Raw genomic sequence first — 18621 nt, 5'->3', positions numbered from 1 at the left:
TAACTATTCAGTTCCCATATTATAGTTGTTTCCATTGCTTGTATTTTTTGCATTTGATTGTGGTTTAATATTGTTTTTTTCCTTGACTTTATACAAAATTTACTGTATTACTACTACTATAATTCAATGTTTGAAAAAGAAAATAAGAAAGTGTCATATTATTTCAAAGACAGAATTGGTATTTTCTTTCTTTTTCCAGCTAGCCTTATTTTTATTACTTCTAATACTTCACCTATTTAATATTTCATGCCCTGTGTAATGAAAATGAAAAAGGAAGACAGAAAAACAGGAAAAAAACACACCAGATACTGTGGGAAGCATCTGAGTAACTTCAGGAGTTTTATAGCAATTGTAAGACATGTAATCAATCCTCAGTCTACTAAAGTCAACCTAATCAGACCAGGAAAGTAAAAGGACTACTGGGGCAAGGAAAGAAGAAATGAAATAATCCTAGAATTTGTAACTGAAAATTCTAGGTCATGAAAATTCAACCTCCCACAAAAGGAAAAAATACCTTCACCACTCTGACCTGCAGCCATTGTAGCCTCTGCTTGCAAAACTCCAAAGATGGAGAATTCATTATTTTCACATATGTAGGGTAACTCTAGGAGGTAGAAAGGTCTTCCGTGTGTTGAGCTGAAATTTATCTCCTTATCTGATACCATTTTTACCTTCCAGATCAGGAATGTCTAATCTTTTGGCTTCCCTGAGCCTCACTGGAAGAGGAATTGTCTTGAGCCACACATAAAATACACTAACACTAACAACAGCTGATGAGCTTTAAAAAGAAAAAGTCTCCTCTGACATTCTTCGGAGTTTTTCTTTTTCTTTCTTTTTTTTTTTTTTGAGAGTCTTGCTCTGTCGCTGAGGCTGGAGTGCAATGGCGCGATCTTGGCTCACTGCAGCCTCTGCCTCCTGGGTTCAAGTGGTTCCCCTGCCTCAGCTTCCTGAGTAGCTGGGATTACAGGCATGCACCACCACGCCCAGCTAATATTTTTGCATTTTTAGTAGAGATGGCATTTCACCATGTTGGTCAAGCTGGTCAGGAACTCCTGAGCTCAGGTGATCCACCTGCCTCAGCCTCCCAAAGTGCTGGGATTATAGGCATGAGCCACCGTACCTGGCCTTGAGTTTTTCAGTGTTACTCAAGAGTGGCAACCAGATTGGAAAATAGAGTTTAGTTATTCCACTTTATGTCTATCTGCTGACACTGTCTTTCCCCAACCTGTAGTTCCATGTCTTATTTGAAACACATCTGAAAAGAGCACCTTAGGTTTGTGACTTTCTGAATCTTTAATCTTCATAGGCTCCTAAAGGTAGACAAAACCTTAAAAAAAGACCAGCTTCTTATTTTTCACTTGAGATTTAAGAGGAAACTGGGTTATAACAGTGCTTAAAATCAAAGGCAAGCTCATCTTTGTCTACTGTAATATAATGCATTTCCAAATACTGATCAATACCGTACCAGCGGGTGAACAAAGGGATGGTAAATCAGAGAGTATGGTAACTGTGGCTGCCACCAAACGAGCACTTTCTTCTGATAGTCGAGTTTTAGTGGCTATGTGACTTGGAGAGTCTGACACCTTGGTACTGAGATGTGGCATATGCCGTACTAAAATGAACATCAGCAGCTCCATAGTTGCAAACACAAGAGATTTTCCAGGAATGAGACCACCGCTGTCACCTCCTTCTCCCAATACGGTACAGGCCTCTTTTTCCATATCATCTTCATCTGAGGTAAAAGATAATTTGGTGAAATTTCCAGCCAAAAAAAAGTACGTAAAACAACACAACAAGTATATTTAGGAAATTCCTTCAGAAGAATTTATAAGCAAATGTCAAATAATGTCACACGTCTTTCTCTGTATAATTCTCTGCCTCCCTAGAATCTGTGCATTGATCTGTCCTTAAAGGTAACAGACAGTTCATTTTTCACTTGGAAAATCTTTATCAGGTATTTTTATTGGGTATATATTTTGTAATAGGAATAACACATATGTTAGGTTGAACCAGATGAAACTGACAAAAGGTGAAAAATAGTCGACTCTCAGCAATTTCATTCGGTCCTTTCTAATGAAAATACAATCAATTTCAAATCTTCTAAATGTATGATTAATTCTTTTTTTAATTAATAACTTCTGGCCAGGTGCCGTGGCTCAAACGTGTAATCTCAGCACTTTGGGATGCTGAGATGGACGGATCACTTGGGCTCAGGAGTTCAAGACCAGCCTAACATGGCAAAACCCTGTCTCCACTAAAAATACAAAAATTAGCTGGGCATTGTGGAGTGTGTCTGTAAACCCAGGTACTATGGAGGCTGAGGTGGGAAGATCACCTGATCCTGGGAGTTTGAGGCTGCAGTAAGCCGAGATTGCACCACTGCACTCCAGCCTGGGCTCTTGAGAGTAAGACTGTCCCGCCCGCACAAAAAAAAAAAAAAAAAAAAAATTAGCTGGACTTGATGGAGTGTGCCTATAGTCTCAGCTACTCAGAAGGCTAAGGCAGGAGGATCCTAAGCCCAGGAGTTACAGACTACACTGAACTATAATCACATCATTGCGCTCCAGCTTGGGTGACCGAATGAGACCCTGTCTCTAAAAAATAAAATAAGAACTATAGAAATATGTCCTGGTGTTAATATTTTAAAAATCAGAGTATAAAATAAGATTTACTTCAAGTTAGTGTAATTTCTAGTGCTTACTTAGAGTGTTTCTTTTCTCTTGCAAATAATCCTGAGCAGCTCTTACTATCTGTTGTACAACTCCAGTAACCAACAGCTGGACAGATGATGGATTCCAGGTCAATAGGAGGCGGTGCAAAACACTCAGCAACTCAACACCTATCAACTAATACAAATAAATACAAATACAGTTAAGTAATTTCAATCTCGAAGAATAAATTTATATTGTTAAAATCTGAGAAAATACCTATGTAAAAAAAGAAATCAGGTAGCTAAAATTAAAATATAGGACTACGTAACAAATAAGAACATTGTAAAAATCTTGAGAAATGGTCACATTTTACCCCGATGTATTTTCAAGCAACAAACGATTTATTATTTACATATTTAAATGCACTTTATATTCAAAGATGATCATTCTCCTATTGGAAGAAAATAATTGAACTAAATAGTATTGTAGAGTCCAGTGCTGCTAAAATTTACAATTTCTAACCTGACCTGAATATCCAAGAATTTCTACAACCTCTGCCTACCACAGATTGTAGAAATCTCTGGTGAGTTCCTCTTCTATTCACTTCAGCAACTACTACAAACTTTCGCCACCCACTTTAAGCTTCTTACTCACAATCTTCCACACCAAATCCATCCAATGAACCTAAATGAAATTTCAAAGAGGGGGAAAAGACTTAACTGCAACCAAAGCCACCTTTACCTCTTTCCTTAAGATCATGTGTTCAGCCTCTTATGTGAGGCTTAATCTGAGGTTAATCTTTCCTTATGTGCTCCTATCCTAACCTATTTGACTTCCTAGGGATTCTTCAAGGACTCTGATCATATCTCGTATGTTTTCAACTTCTCTCTCTAGTTAGGCTACTCTTGTCAGTATAATGACAATGCTCAAGTCTTTCTTATCACATGTCCCCCCTGCACTATTCCCAAAGCCTCCAGATCCTTTTATCTACCCCATGTCCTCCTCTATGTATCTGGCTCCTTCCTTTCCCAGCCTAGATGCTTCCACTTCCTTTACTCTCTTATTCACTCCTTGATCTTCTACTATCTGGCTACTGGTCACCTCAAACAATCCTCTGCGGGAGATCACCAATAGCCTCCTCTAGACTCATTTCTGCGCTTATTTACTCGATTCTTTCTTTTGAGACTCTGTCTACCCTTCTTGAAACTCCTCCCTTGTCTTTGATAACTCTGTTCTCTTTTGCTTCTCCTGAAACTTCTCTAGTAGTTTCCACTGTTGATTTTTTTCCTTCTTCTCAATTTTTAAATGCTATTTATCCTCAAGCTTCCAATCTTGGTCCTCTTTCTTCTTCCTTTATTCAGCCTTCCTAGGCTAGTGTTCTCATTTCTCTGGAATTATGAAAAAAGCCTCAGAACTGGCCTCCCTGTCTCCCTTCCCATCTCTTACAAACCAACCTACCTCTACGGGTTGACAGAATGATCCTTCTGAAATATAAAGTTAGTTACATCATTCCTCTACTTAAACATTTTTAATGATTCCCTATCACTTTCAGGATAGGGTTCAAACTCTTTTACATGTCATCAAGAAACCTTCATGATTTGGTCTTCACCTTGTTGTCCAGCCTCATCTAACAACCTCATGTTCCATTCATATCGGCCATAGTAAATGGCTATGCCCTTGAACTTGCCGTGTTCTCTCATGCCTCCTAGTGTTTGTATTTGCTATTCTTTCTGAGAGGAAAACCCGTCCCACATGTGTTGCCTCACTAATTCCTCTTGAAGATTTGATTCAACCATTGCCCACTCTGAGAAACCATCCTTTGCTTTCCTATCACAACATAGGGCTCCTCCTCTCTATTCTAATTGCAGCTTTACATGCACTAAAATAGCACTTACCACACTGTACTTATCTCCTAATTCAGGCACAGTGAAACTGCTTTCACTATCTATAACCTCAAACCATGTTTGGGGCAGACCAGGCACAGAGTAAAAGTAACTGGGTGAATAAATACAGGGACTCAGTGTATTCATATCATGTTAAAATAGGATCCAATACAGAAAAAAAATCCATCCTTTTTTCCATTGTAAAGCAATACTCAAAAAAAACCCACACAAGTATCTATCATAGCAATACACTGTACCTGATCTTCTGCAATATGGACTCGAGCATAAGGGGAGTCTAGCAAGGTATGTAAGGCCTGCAGGCATGCTGTAACGTGTTCAATGGGCTCCTCAGGTCTAGGGGAACAAAGAAACTGTATACTCACACCTGAAATGCACAAAATAAAAACATGTTTTTTCACTTATAAAACACTTTATGTTGTTTGATCCCCTATTTCTTCTCTATTTATGTTTTTACAGATTACCTTAACATGTATTTATTAATACCTTAAAGTAGAGTTCAAAATGGTTTCCAAGGTAAACAGCCAAACTCAACATAAGGTTGTAGTTTTGCAATTAGGTTAATATTCAAATTAGCTATGTGTGAAAGAAGGAATTCCCATGCCATCAGGTTGATTATGAAGATATTAAGTTTTTATTTCTAGGACTTTTAAAATAATACATTAAGAAAATAAATTTACAAACATTATAAAATTGCTTTTCATTAAATGGTAGCCAAATAATTTTTCATGCATACAAAGTTTTTAAATGGCAAGTTATAGAGGCACAATGGGTATCATAGTAAACAACTGCTTTTAATTTACATAAGGGTAAAGTCATTGTTTTGGAAGTTTTTCACATTTTCACTTACCAGATCTACTGATGAATCCGATAATTACACCTTATTGTGTTCCTTTTCACTCCCAGAAAACATAAGATCACTAAAAGCTTCATTACAATGTATAAATTCTTAAATGTTAAAAAAGCATCTATAGCTGGGCGCAGTGGCTCATACCTGTAATCCCAGCACCCAGCCGAGGTGGGTGGATCACCTGAGGTCAGGAGTTCGAGACCAGCCTGACCAACATGGAGAAACCCCACCTCAACTAAAAATACAAAATTACCCGGGCATGGTGGCACATGCCCATAATCCCAGCTACTTGGGAGGCTGAGGCAGGAGAATCGCTTGAACCCAGGAGGCGGAGGTTGCGGTGAGCCGAGATCGCGCCACTGCACTCCAGCCTGGGCAACAAGAGTGAAACTCTGTCTCAAACAAAAAACAAAAAAACAAGAAACAAAGAAAGCATTTATAAAGCAATTTTACATTAGGATTCACTGAAATCTTCTTACACATTTTTTTCTTAATGGGATAATTGGTTAAGTGCCAAGTAAAAAGAAAACCTGTTGTTGAATAAAAAACATATTAAGTTTTTTTACTGAAAATTGTTCGATATTGCTGTGTGAATGAGCATGACAGTTAAGTAGTTTCAGTAGTTTTTAATAATTTAATTTCTAGGTTAAAAATTCAATTAACAATTTATAAGGTGAGGTGAAAAATCCTTTCACTTTTCCTTCTCTGAACTGTGCTATACTGTACAAAATCTTTCCATAGCTTTAAAATGAAAGATACGAATTTTCAGAAGTGATAATCTTGAAATATATTAATATGACAGACCTACCTAAAATCAGATGCATTCTGTCTTTGTTAATTTCTGGCAAAGATTTAGCACTACCCATTGCTCCTGATGCCTGGTTTAAATTGACAGATGTAGAACGTTTTTGTAAACCAGATATTGCTGCTGCTTCTGTAGACTCCGAGCACGTAAATCCTGTGCTATTTAACCAAAGTGCCACCGCATGGAGAATTGGGGCCCAGGAATTCCGATAGTGAAGTCTAGCTGTATCAATAGTTTCAGGGGTATAAAATGCTCCACCTGTAAAGCAATCAAATCAATTAAAAACATTACTTTTTTTTTTTTGAGACCAAGTCTCGCTCTGTCGCCCAGGCTGGAGTGCAATGGTGCGATCTTGGCTCACTGCAACCTCCTCCTGCTGGGTTCAAGCAATTCTCCTGCCTCAGCCTCCTCAGAAGCTGGGACTACAGACGTGCGCCGCAATGCCCAGCTAATTTTTTGTATTTTTAGTAGAGATGGGGTTTCACCATGCTGGCCAGGCTGGTCTCAAACTCTCAATCCACCCGCCTCAGCCTCCCAAAGTGCTGGGATTACAGGCATGTGCCACTGCACCCGGCCAAAATATTACTATTATACATGTTCGCTCATTTATGAACCACTAACAAAAATACCTGTTACATACAAAAGAGAAATCTAGCCAAAGGGCTTCTCCTCTTTATAAAGCCACCAAAAGTAACCCCTTTTCTGTAGCTGATGAACTGGAATACCTGTCTCTTCCTCACTGATACTAGTTTTCCAGCCTTTCCTCTGCTACTGCTGATGTCACTAAGTATTCTTACCTTTTCTTACCCTGTTGTCACAGAATTTACCTCTTCATTGTTGCCAGTGGCTCCTAAAACCCTATCATCTTCTCTTTCTATCACAACCAGGGAACTCTGTTTCTTCCCTCTGTTTCTTTCTTCTTCTGCTATTCCTCTCCACCTCCTGTTGTTTCCTCTACTAACACTGAGGACTTCCTCATCACTCCTTGCTGTTATGATGGATTAAGAAAGGAAAAAAGGGGGCGGGGGAACTCCATTATTCTTATCATTAATATATAGGAAGGAGAATGGGTTCTTCTAGTAGGAACTAATAACACACTTTCTAAACAGAAAAAAATGTTGATGATTTCTACACTGATTTTGATAAGAAAACTAAAGTACAATTTGCAAAGCACTTTAGGAACATAATTTATTGGCACACTAGAAATCTGAAATAGAATATGAAAATACACACATTGAACAGTACAGCAATATACATCTATGGTTATGCATAATGACTTGTTATCCATAGCTATTTAGAATACCCTAGCTCATACAGCTATTATTGTAACAGTGCTTGCTAATATGTTTGCTTCAGCCAACAAAAAAAGCTCTATATCTTCTATCTACAAATTCAATATAGAGTACCTATTCTAACTGAGACAACATCAAACTTAAGCCACAGAAATTTAAACTGTTACTATAGCAACTGTTGTTGCTAGTCTATACCGTCTCTATTTTGTTTAACTACTACTTTGAACTCCATAAAAGTAAAACTCAGAATGTAATACTCACCATCTGGAGGAAGCTGACTAGAAAATTCGGCTGGTAAAGTCAAGAGTGCATAATCTTTTAATGCTGCTAACCACAGGCGACTGAGTGTGGGTAGTTCAGGTTGTACCAGTGTTATTAAACTATCTGGTGGCAGTTCATCGATGGTCCCACAGTCGTCATCATCATCGTCAGTATTTTTAATTGCTCTTTTTGGTTTTGACTCTGCTTCCTTTTTAATATTCATAGCAACCACATATACCTAATATGATATTTGTGAGGACAAAATAGTAAGGCATAAGAAAAAAAAATAAGGTATTTTAAGTTATTATAAAAATACAGGTAAATCATCAAAGATAACTGGGTATAGATATTAGAAAGTATACACTTTGGCCGGGTGCGGTGGCTCACACCTGTAATCCCAGGACTTTGGGAGGCTAAGGTGGGTAGATCATGAGGTCAAGAGATTGAGACCATCCTGGCCAACATAGTGAAACCCTGTCTCTACGAAAAATACAAAAATTAGCCGGGCATGGTGGCAGGCACCTGTAGTCCTAGCTACTCCAGAGGCTGAGGCAGGGGAATCGCTTGAACCAGGGAGGCGGAGGTTGCAGTGAGCCGAGATCGCGCCGCTGCACTCCAGCCTGGTGACAAAGTGAGACTCTGTCTCAAAAAAAAAAAAAAAAAAAGAAAGTATATACTTTGATCAGGTGCAGTGGCTCATGCCTATAATCCCAGCACTTGGAGAGGCTGAGAATCACTTGAAGCCAGGAGGTCAAGACCAGCCTGGGTAACATAGCAAGACCCTATCTCTACAAAAAATAACAAAAATGCTAGCCAGGCATGGCAGCACATGCCTGTAGTCCCAGCTACTTGGGAGGCTAAGGCAGAAGGATCGCTTGAGCCCAGGAGTTCAAGGTTCCAGTGAGCTATGATCGTGCCACTGCATTCCAGCCTGGGCACCAGATTTGAGATCCTGTCTCAAAAAAAGAAAAAAAAAAGTATATACAACTCCATGATTTCCTGATAAACACAAAAGAATAATTCCATTTGCCTTGGAGACATTTTTCTAAAAAAACTGATCTGACTTCTGACTATTCCTCTGATGGCATGTTCCTTGAGTAGCCTTCTCAGAGTTTTTTCTGGCTTCCCTCATTCTACTTTACAAAGCACCCCCCGCCCCCACTTTTTTTTTTTTTTGCCACAGGGTATAATTCTGTTTCTGCCTCCACCTTCCTAGACTTATTAGACAACCAGGCATTCAAAGTAAGCAGCTGAGAGGTGAAAAGAGACATCAGAAAGGATTTCCATAAATATCCTTCTAAACTCCTTCTTACACAGACCTTAAATGATATTTTGCAATCTAGCATTTACAACAGATAGCCTGGCTAATATAATCTGCTAGTCACATACATTATCTGTATTCTTTCTCTCTAGTTTGTGAGCCAAAAAGACATAAAAGCAACTTTCCTAAAATATAATTTCAAAGATTCTTCTTTATTGAATCATATTTATTTTCCTTTGTTTTGTAATACATTTAGGCTTTGGCTACTGGCACATACAAAGCTGAATAACGTATTAATGAGAAAACAAAAAAAGAAAGGAATGACAGCAAGCAAGAAAAGAATTGCTCTAGATAAAAATCTCGAGAAAACTGTCTTCCCTCCACAGTGTTACATCCATTGTACCTAACGAGAAAGCCTAAGTACGGTATCTGTATAGGTACACTGCAAGCTTCTTGATGAGAAGTACTGTGTCTTACCCCTATTCCCACACCAAGCAGACTTACAGCACAGAGAAAATATACAGCAATTGACTAAATTCTAAAATAGGGACTTTGGATCTCAAGTTATGAATATATTACTGTCATATCTTCTAGTGAGTACATGCTTGTTTCCCCCCTAAATTTGTTATTACACTGTTTTTTTTTTGAGATGGAGTCTCGATCTGTAACCCAGGCTGGAGTGCAGTGGTGCGATCACAGCTCACTGCAATCTCCACCTCCCGGGTTCAAGTGATTCTCCTGTCTCAGGGTCCAGGGTAGCTGGGATTACAGGCACACACCAGCATGCCTGACTAATTTTTGTATTTTTAGTAGAGACAGGGTTTCTCCACATTGGCCAGGCTGGTCTCAAACTCCTGACCGCAGGTGATCCATCCTTCTCAGCCTCCCCAAGTGCCCAGCCACTAACATTTTTAAGAAAATGTCACAATAAGCACTCTTAAGTATATCCAGCCATTCATTCATCAAATCCTTACTAGGTAGGCACCTTTTGCCTTGAATTTGTTATTGTTCTAGGACTGGAAGCAAAAAAAAAAAAAAAACAAATAATACATAGTTTTTGCTTTCCATGAATTCACAGGCTGATATTACAATGAGAGGGAAGTAAAAAGGTGCTTAAGAGAAGAAACTTTTAAAGATTTGGTTTTAATTATTTATCTTCTACAAAGATAATCTTTTTAATGCTTTATCTTCTAGTACACTCTACCCAGTGCACAGACAGTGTCTGGTACCTAATGAACACTCGGCAGTTTATGCAATGAGTGAATGAATCTCAGGGAACATCACAGATAAACGAATCTTAGCCTTGGGAGTGTGAGAAAGGTGAGACAGTTTTTAAGGACAAAAGTTGACTTGCTCATAGGCAGAAATGGAAAGGGAGCTTACAGGCAGAGGGAACAGCCAGAGCAAGAGCACAAAAACAGGAAACTGCATGGTAATCTAAGTATGCAAGTTTCTCATATAGACGGAGCACAGGTTATAAGCTGGAAGTAGCTGAAGTTTTTACTCTGCAGGCAATGGGGAAGCAAGGGTGTCACTGTAAGACTTTAAGGTCTATGTATGCATTTTTCCTCGACTTATAATTTTATTTTAATAATTATGCTATAAAAAGTTGGAAAAATAAGAGTTAAAAATGACTCATAACCTCAATTTCTGGGTTTTCATATTCTATCTTTGTAAGTTATAATTTTGATGTACAGAGATTCTGTATTTAGTTTTACTGATAAACATGTCATAGGGTTTTCCCATGTGAATACCAGTTTTCATAACCATTATTTTAATGACTTACAGTGGATGACCCATAATGTATCTACCAGTTTTCCTACAGTTGAAATTTTATATTTACTTCTAATTCTTTACTTAGCATTGGGAATCCTAGAAAGATGAAATACAGCTTTCGAAGACAAAAGATATTCATTTCTTCACATTATAAATAGTGTTGCAAGTAAACATTTTTGTAAACTTACCTCTTTTCCATATTTTGGATATTTTTCACTAGACTACAGGCCCAGAAATGGAATTACTGGGTCAGTGTTTACAAATATTTTTATGACTCTGAATAGACATTGCCAAATGCTTTCTAAAAAGGTTCTATATTTTATATTGCTACCTGCAATATATGAGAATGTATCTTTCAGACCTATTTTAAAATAAATTTTTAGGCTTATTTTTCTTATAGATATTACACAAAAAAGGACAATCAGAAGCATAAGCAAAATGAAGAAAATTAAAACTACACATAATGCTACTACTCAGATACAATGCTGTTAACAGTCTAAACAGTTATATAAACACGCTCAGTTTTTTACCTAATAATGTGTGCGTGCGTGTGTGTATAATTTCTACCCCAATTTTCTAGTCACTTAATATCATCACCTTTCAATATCAAGAAATACATTTAGGTTATTTCCACTTTTTTGTGAATAATAACACCATAACAAATACCCTTGTAGCAGAACCTTTGTGCATATCCTTAAATATTCCTGAAAATAATGTGTGCAGTTTTTTAATTAATTAAATTTTTTTTTTTTGAGACAAGAGTCTCGCTCTTGTTGCCCAGGCTGCAGTGCAATGGCGTGATCTTGGCTCACTGCAATCTCTGCCTCCCGGGTTCAAGTGATTCTCCTGCCTCAGCCTCCCAAGTAGCTGGGATTACAGGCATGCACCACCATGCCAGGGTAATTTTGTATTTTTAGTAGAGACAGTGTTTCACCATATTGGACAGGCTGGTCTCGAACTCCTGACCTCAGGTGATCCGCCTGCCTCGGCCTCCCAAAGTGCTGGGATTACAGGTGTGAGCCACCACGCCTGGCCTAGTGCGCAGTTTTAGAGGATGTACAGAGGAAGGTGCTGAAGACACAAAGAAGAAGAGTAGACAGCACTGAGCTTCACACAGTCTCCTCCTCACTCTCATGCCTAACTGATACCTCCTCCTATCCTCCATGTTTCAATGTAAACATCACTTTCTCCAAAAAGGCTACTTCTGAGCCTCCAGCCTATTGTAACTGCCTCTGCTATGTGTTCCAAAACACTTTGTATTTCTCCTATGATAATGCTCCTTACCCTTTGGTACATCTACTTGTTTACCAGTTTGTCTTGCTCAGCAAACGTAATATATCTCACCCCCGTATTCTCAACTGCTAACCTGACAGAGCTGAAGCTAAACAACACTTTGTTGAATGAATCAGAGGGTGGGAAGTAAGGGAATGAGAAAAGTTTAGTCTTAGATTAGCAGAAAAGCTTAAAATAATTATAACTCCAATAGTCTTCCCTTAAACGTGGTTTCACTTTCTGTGGTTTCAGTTACCTGTTGCTGAACACCACGAAAATAGGGAAGTGAGATACTGAGCTGGTAGAGGAAGGAATTAGTTACTTCAATACTGGAGGGCAGATGATAAGAATTCAATAGTAACTGGCAGAAGGAATTTAGAAAAATGAATTTAAAACAATGTAATTATATATTTTTTAAAGTGACTGTGAGAATGAAAAAGGTAAAACTAGCTATTAAAAAACAAAACAAGCTGGGCACTGTGGTGCGTGCCTGCAGTCCCAGCTACGCGGATGGCTGTGGCAGGAGGACTGTTTGGGCCCAGGAGTTCAAGTCCAGGCTGGGCAACAAAGCAAGACCCTACCTTTAAAAAAAAGAAACAAAACTCCTATGGCCTCAATATCAAGGTGGCAAGTCACCTGAAATTTAATCAAATAAAAGATTTTTGGCATAAAATATTTTCTGTTATATTTTTGAGTTTTTCCTACCTAATTTCCTCATATTATGTAGGAGAGCCCTTCCTCAATATAGAGGTTTTCAGTACACTGATTAACATATTTTCAAAAAGTATTCCATATCAAGGGTTAGTTTTTAAAAAACAAAAATTTTTTTACCAACAAGAGTAGAGGAACATTTTCTCATGGATGAAGAAATGGGTCAAAAACAATAGGTTGTAGTTTAGTCGTTACCTCTGCCCAAGCTTTGAGAACAGCCAGTTTTTCCATGGTCGTGGCACTCTCTCGGTACAGCTGGCTGGAAGATCCTTTTCCAGCCTGAACTTTGTCCAGAGAAGAAACAAGAAGATTGTGTACTCGACGGAGATCATTGAGATCACTGACAACTCCACTTCCTATCCATGTACTACATACCTAGACAAAGAGAATTCAAAAACTTTCGTGTAAAAAAAATTAATGCTGTATAAGAAAATGGAATAAATGACTTTTTTCCTAGAAGATAAAACACAAAACCAAAGAACAAAACAAAATAAAATACCCAATGCTATGCTTTGATATTATTATTATTATTATTATTATTATTTTGAGACAGTTTTGCTCTGTAAACCAGGCTGCAGCGGAGTGGCGTGATCTCGGCTCACTGCAAGCTCCGCCTCCTGGGTTCAAAAAATTCTCCTGCCTCAGCCTCCCGAGTAGCTGGGACTACAGGCGCGTGCCACCACACTTGGCTAATTTTTTTGTATTTTTAGTAGAGACGGGGTTTCACTGTGTTAGCCAGGATGGTCTCAATCTCCTGACCTTGTGATCTGCCTGCCTCAGCCTCCCAAAGTGCTGGTATTACAGGTGTGAGCCACCGTGCCCAGCCAGTATTATTTTTTATATCAATGGTAAGCATAGATTTTAATGTACTCCTATGTAGAAAACAAAATAGTATTTACTTAACATGTTTCCACCATGTACTTTTAACAAAAATGTTAACAGAAATAATTTTCCACCCAAAGCAGTTCAGTCTTGAATAATTCTTCAACAAAATTTCTGCTTACCACAGGAAAAGGGTTATGCTTGCTGCTATAAAGGGGACTTAAAAAAAAAAAAAAAAAGAGGCTGGGCGCAGTGGCTTACACCTGTAATCCTAGCACTTTGGGAGGCCAAGGCAGGCGGATCACGAGGTCAGGAGATTGAGACCATCCTGACCAACATGGTGAAACCCCATCTCTACTAAAAATACAAAAATTAGCTGGGCGTGGGCATGGTGGCGTGTGTCTGTAATCCCAGCTGCTCGGGAGGCTGAGGCAGGAGAATCGCTAGGGAGCCAGAGGTTGCAGTGAGCCGAGATCGCGCCACTGCACTCCAGCCACGACAGAGCGAGACTTTGTCTCAAAAGAAAGAAAGAAAAAAAAAGGAATAGGAAAAAAAAATCTAGTCCCTACCCTCAAGTAAGAAAACACAGATTGAATGAACACATGGGAATGTTTTATGACTGTAATATGGGACACTTAAAAACAGACAAGGGAAAGATTAATTCTAGCAGGAGGAATGGGAATGTTTAGGTGTCAAAGAGGTTTGTGTGTATAGACATAGGAGAGTTACATGAGGAAGAGATGTGATTAGGAAAGTTAATTGGGATTAGATTAAGGTAAAATTTGCATTCCATGGAAAATGAATTTAGACTTCATTCTGTAAGCAATTGTGAGTTTCCATGGCCTCTGGACAGGGGGATCATATAATTAGAATTGTGCTTTAGGAAAACTGTTCCAGTACTTATGTATAAGAAAAAATGTATATAGACAGTAAGTAATATGTTAAGTGTCTTTTATAATACCATAGAACAGAGATGATATGGATCAAACTGGGAATGGAATAAAAAAGGAGAGGCATCTGAGACAGACTTGTAGTTAGAAATCCCAGGATATGGAAACCAATTAGCTATTTTAGGGGGTGGGTGAAGGGAGATACAAAAAGAGCAAGGAATCAAAAATTTCTAAATGCTGATTGTTGAAGCTTCTGACTTGAATGGAAGGAAGGTGATACTACTGCTTTACGGGGATGATAGGGGAAACAAAGGAAACTAAGTGGAGATGAGAAGTGAGACAGCGTGATTTTAATTTTGAACATTTTTACATGCTGCATTCAAAGTGCCACTAAGAGACTTGTGGAAAGATATTCAGCAGGCAATTAAAAACGTGGGTCTGGATTTCAGGAGCAAGTTCAAGGGTAATTACATAACCCTAGGAATTCCCACACAAAGGTGATAACTAAAGTATTATTAAATTTTTTTCAAGGACAGGTTTAAACAAAAAAAATAAAGCCTTAAAGCCAGACCAGATGGAATATAGTTACAATTAAGGGACAAGTAGAATAAGAATAAAGAAAGAAATTGAAAAGAAAATACCAGAAAAACAAAAGAAAAACCAAGCAAGTGCAGTGACAATGGAGCCAAGGGAAGAGTTTCAAGAAGGAAGGGGTGGTCTCAGAGTGTCAGCTTTAACAACAATAATTACACGTCCTTACTTTCTTTTTTTTTTTTTTTTTTGAGACAGAGTCTCACTCTGTCACCCAGGTTGGAGTGCAGTGGCGTGATTTTGGCTCACTGCAACCTCCGCCTCCCAGGTTCATGCCATTCTCTTGCCTCAGCCTCACAAGTAGCTGGGACTACAGGTGCCTAACACCAGGCCCGGCTAATTTTTGTATTTTTAGTAGAGACGGGGTTTCATCACGTTAGCCAGGATGGTTTTGATCTCCTGACCTCGTGATCTGCCTGCCTCAGCCTCCCAAAGTGCTGGCATTACAGGCATGAGCCACCGCGCCCGGCCACATGTCCTTACTTTTTCATCTGAAATCCTTGGACCAAGATTTTTTTCAGAGTTCACAACTTTTGGGTAAAAGGTAATAAGGTACCTGAACCTCATTAAAGTATACACCTAGCAAGATGTGTGGCAGCACCCCATAATTAACACACAGATGTATCTGCAACAAAATGTATTACAAATCACAATAAGAAAGATTAACTAATGCTACATTCTCACTTAGCTTCACATCAGAGCCAAATGAGTACAAGTCAGCTCAGGTTTTGCTGCCAAATAAATGATTAAAAAAGCTTTTGATTTTCACAGCATTTGGATTTCAAATCATGGCTAATGGACTTGAGTTCCTATATTGAAAACGTTTTAAAAGTGGAGAATAAGTATTTATGTCAAATTTTATTCTCAAAGAATTCAAAACTAATTTTAATAAAATTAATAAGGACATTTTTAACTGATTGTTACCAATTAAGGAGATACTGATGGCAAAACTTAAAATGCCAGTCAAAACTGCTGAAAAATAATTAAATTTAAAGTGAAAAGAAATTAAATATGAACATGAAAAGAAAGAGCTGTTACTCCCAAAGGAAACTAAAGAACATATGGGAAAGATTTGATAAATATTTCTGTGAAATTTGGTAGAAATATAACTAAAAAATTGGGGAAAATTATAAAGATTAGGAATTTGGCACTAAGCTTTCTTTGTAAAAACCTAAGTATTTTCTTCACATTAAAGAATCAGAAACTAGGCCGGGCACGGTGGCTCACCTGAGGTCAAGCGTTCAAGACCAGCTTGGCCAACACGGTGAAACCCCGTCTCTACCAAAAATACAAAAATTAGCTGGGCATGGTGGCACACACCTGTAATCCCAGATACTTGGAAGGCTGAGGCAGGAGAATTGCTTGAACTCGGGAGGCGGAGGGTGCAGTGAGCTGAGATCATGCCACTGCACTACAGCCTGGGCAACAGAGGGAGACTGTGTCTCAAAAAAAAAATGACAGGTGCGGTGGCTCACACCTGTAATCTCAGCACTTTGGGAGGCCCAGGTGGGTGGATCACCTGAGGCCATGAGCTCGAGACCAGCCTGGCCAACATGATGCAACCCCGTCTCTACTAAAAATACAAAAAATTAGCTGGGCATGGTGGCGTACACCTGTAATCCCAGCTACTCAGGAGGCTGAGGCAGGAGAATCGCTTGAACCTGGGAGGTGGAGGGTGCAGTGAGCCAAGATCATGCCACTGTACTCCAGCCTGGGCAACAAGGGCAAAATTCTGTCTCAAAAAAAAAAAAAAAAAAAAAGAATCTGAAAGTAGAATCACAGATAATGCATTATGGATTTTGTTTATGAAGAATGACAAAGTAGCATTGAATTAGTAAAATAATATTCAGAGAAAAGACTTTGCCCTACATCAAAAGATTGGTGAATGAATGTACATTTTAAAATTTTATGCTGAAATAAAATATTTAAGTATGCATTATGTTCATGATCTGACCCTACTTTAAATGATTTTTTATTTATCCACTGATTACTGTACCCAGTTGTGTGACATCTGAGGGTCCTTCCTATAATATCTAAGAGTTACCCTGATTTTAAAGTTTCTTAACATGGCATTTGTTCTAACAAACAGGCTGGGATATCATTAAGCCAACTCCTTACTTTCCTTAAAGGAAAGGAACTTGTAACCTACTGCTTTACCTGTCAGGAAACCAGGTTTCCTCCCAGCAACAGAAGGAAAGGAGGTCACAAATTTAAGCCTGCCACTAGAAAAAAAGAAACTTCTTATTAAAAAAAATGCAACTAGGGCTACAAAAGAAATAAGTTTAAGGCAAATTCAGTACTCATATACAAGATAAAATTCTAATAGCCTTTGCTTTTCTAATGATCAGGAGCATTGTACGAGATTTTGTCTGCTTAAATGCTGTGCTCTGAAACGTCATCATGATACACTTATTTACATATGGACAGTAATTTTTTGATATTTGTGTGGCAGTATCCCAAACCAAATTACCTAGTCGAAGGTTTGCATCACGATCCAGAGACCTATCTCTTACCAACAACGTTTCTTTTCTCTCTGGTCTCCTGTCCGTGGAAAGAGTTAATTTCTCTGAAGACTGCCATTAAGGCAGCAGGCTTCAGAAATATCAATTTCAAAAATGGAAGGAAGGGGCAAACTTGCATTCAGCTACAGAGAGGATAAAGTCAGAATTTTAAACCTATTATTGCAGAATCTTCTCTGCATAGAGGTCACATGAAGCTTGGCCATGGATTCTAAGCAAAAATGATGGACCACAGCACCGTACTCCAGAAAACTAGGAAGAAGAGAGTTGCTTATCTTCTGTCTTTAGGTAAGCAGACAAATAAACTGATTACCTAAAAGATTAGAGCTTAATACATGAATCCTTTTTCAAAATGAAGCATATGAAAAAGAGAAACTGATTAAAGGAATAAGAAAATATGCATTTTTTGGGGCAGGGTGTGGTGGCACATCCCTGTAATACCAGCACTTTGGGAGGCCAAGGCAGGTGAATCACGAGATCAGGGGTTTGAGACCAGCCTGACCAACATGGTGAAACACTGTCTCTATTAAAAACACAAAAATTAGCTGGGCGTGGTGGCGGGCACCTAATCCCAGCTACTCAGGAGGCTGAGGCAGAAGAATTGCTTGAACCCGGGAGGCGGAGGTTACAGTGAGCAGAGATCGCATGCCACTGTACTCCAGCCTGGGTGACAGAGTGAGACTCAGTCTCCAAAAAAAAAAAAAGAAAATGTACGTTTTTTGGTGGTTTTGTGAGTCTCTGCAGATATAATAAGGTGAGAATAATTCCCTGGGATTAATTTTGCAATGAAATGTCTATATTGTGAAATTCTCCTTAGTATGATTTAATACCCACAAAGTAGCAAAATTTTCATAATGTGTGGTCAAAAACAATGTTTCGACCACAATGTTTATTACCTAATTATTATTTCATCATTTCACACAGAATAAAAAGGAAAACTGCCATTGTTGTATTTCCAAGATAAAAATATTATTTTGTTTTTCCTCTCTCTTTTTTTTTTTTTTTGAGACAGGGTCTCG

General features: G+C 38.5%; 1 protein-coding gene across 10 annotated transcripts in view; it reads right to left on the bottom strand.

The window, feature by feature from the left end:
* Nucleotides 1-18621, bottom strand: part of HEATR5B (HEAT repeat containing 5B) — a 102708-nt gene that overhangs the window by 16814 nt on the left and 67273 nt on the right. For 8 of the 10 annotated variants that reach the window (XR_678040.5, XM_063789145.1, XM_515406.7 and 5 more), the window contains 6 exons: nucleotides 12976-13155; nucleotides 7761-7998; nucleotides 6211-6465; nucleotides 4792-4919; nucleotides 2702-2846; nucleotides 1466-1732 (listed from right to left, as the gene is read on the bottom strand). Coding sequence is in view for 9 of the 10 variants with exons in the window: in XM_063789145.1 (XP_063645215.1) it covers nucleotides 1466-1732; nucleotides 2702-2846; nucleotides 4792-4919; nucleotides 6211-6465; nucleotides 7761-7998; nucleotides 12976-13155 (1213 nt within the window). In the remaining variant the exon portion in view is untranslated. Of the gene's footprint in view, nucleotides 1-1465; nucleotides 1733-2701; nucleotides 2847-4791; nucleotides 4920-6210; nucleotides 6466-6924; nucleotides 7196-7760; nucleotides 7999-12975; nucleotides 13156-18621 lie in introns of those variants that run through there. The other 2 variants (XM_054677775.2, XM_054677777.2) reach the window with 2 other exon arrangements.

Source organism: Pan troglodytes, chromosome 12, assembly GCF_028858775.2.
Source record: "Pan troglodytes isolate AG18354 chromosome 12, NHGRI_mPanTro3-v2.0_pri, whole genome shotgun sequence".
In the NCBI taxonomy this organism is placed as follows: domain Eukaryota; kingdom Metazoa; phylum Chordata; class Mammalia; order Primates; family Hominidae; genus Pan; species Pan troglodytes.
The sequence above is the reverse complement of the archived record's forward strand: the minus strand, read 5'-3'. Positions and strand labels throughout refer to the sequence as shown.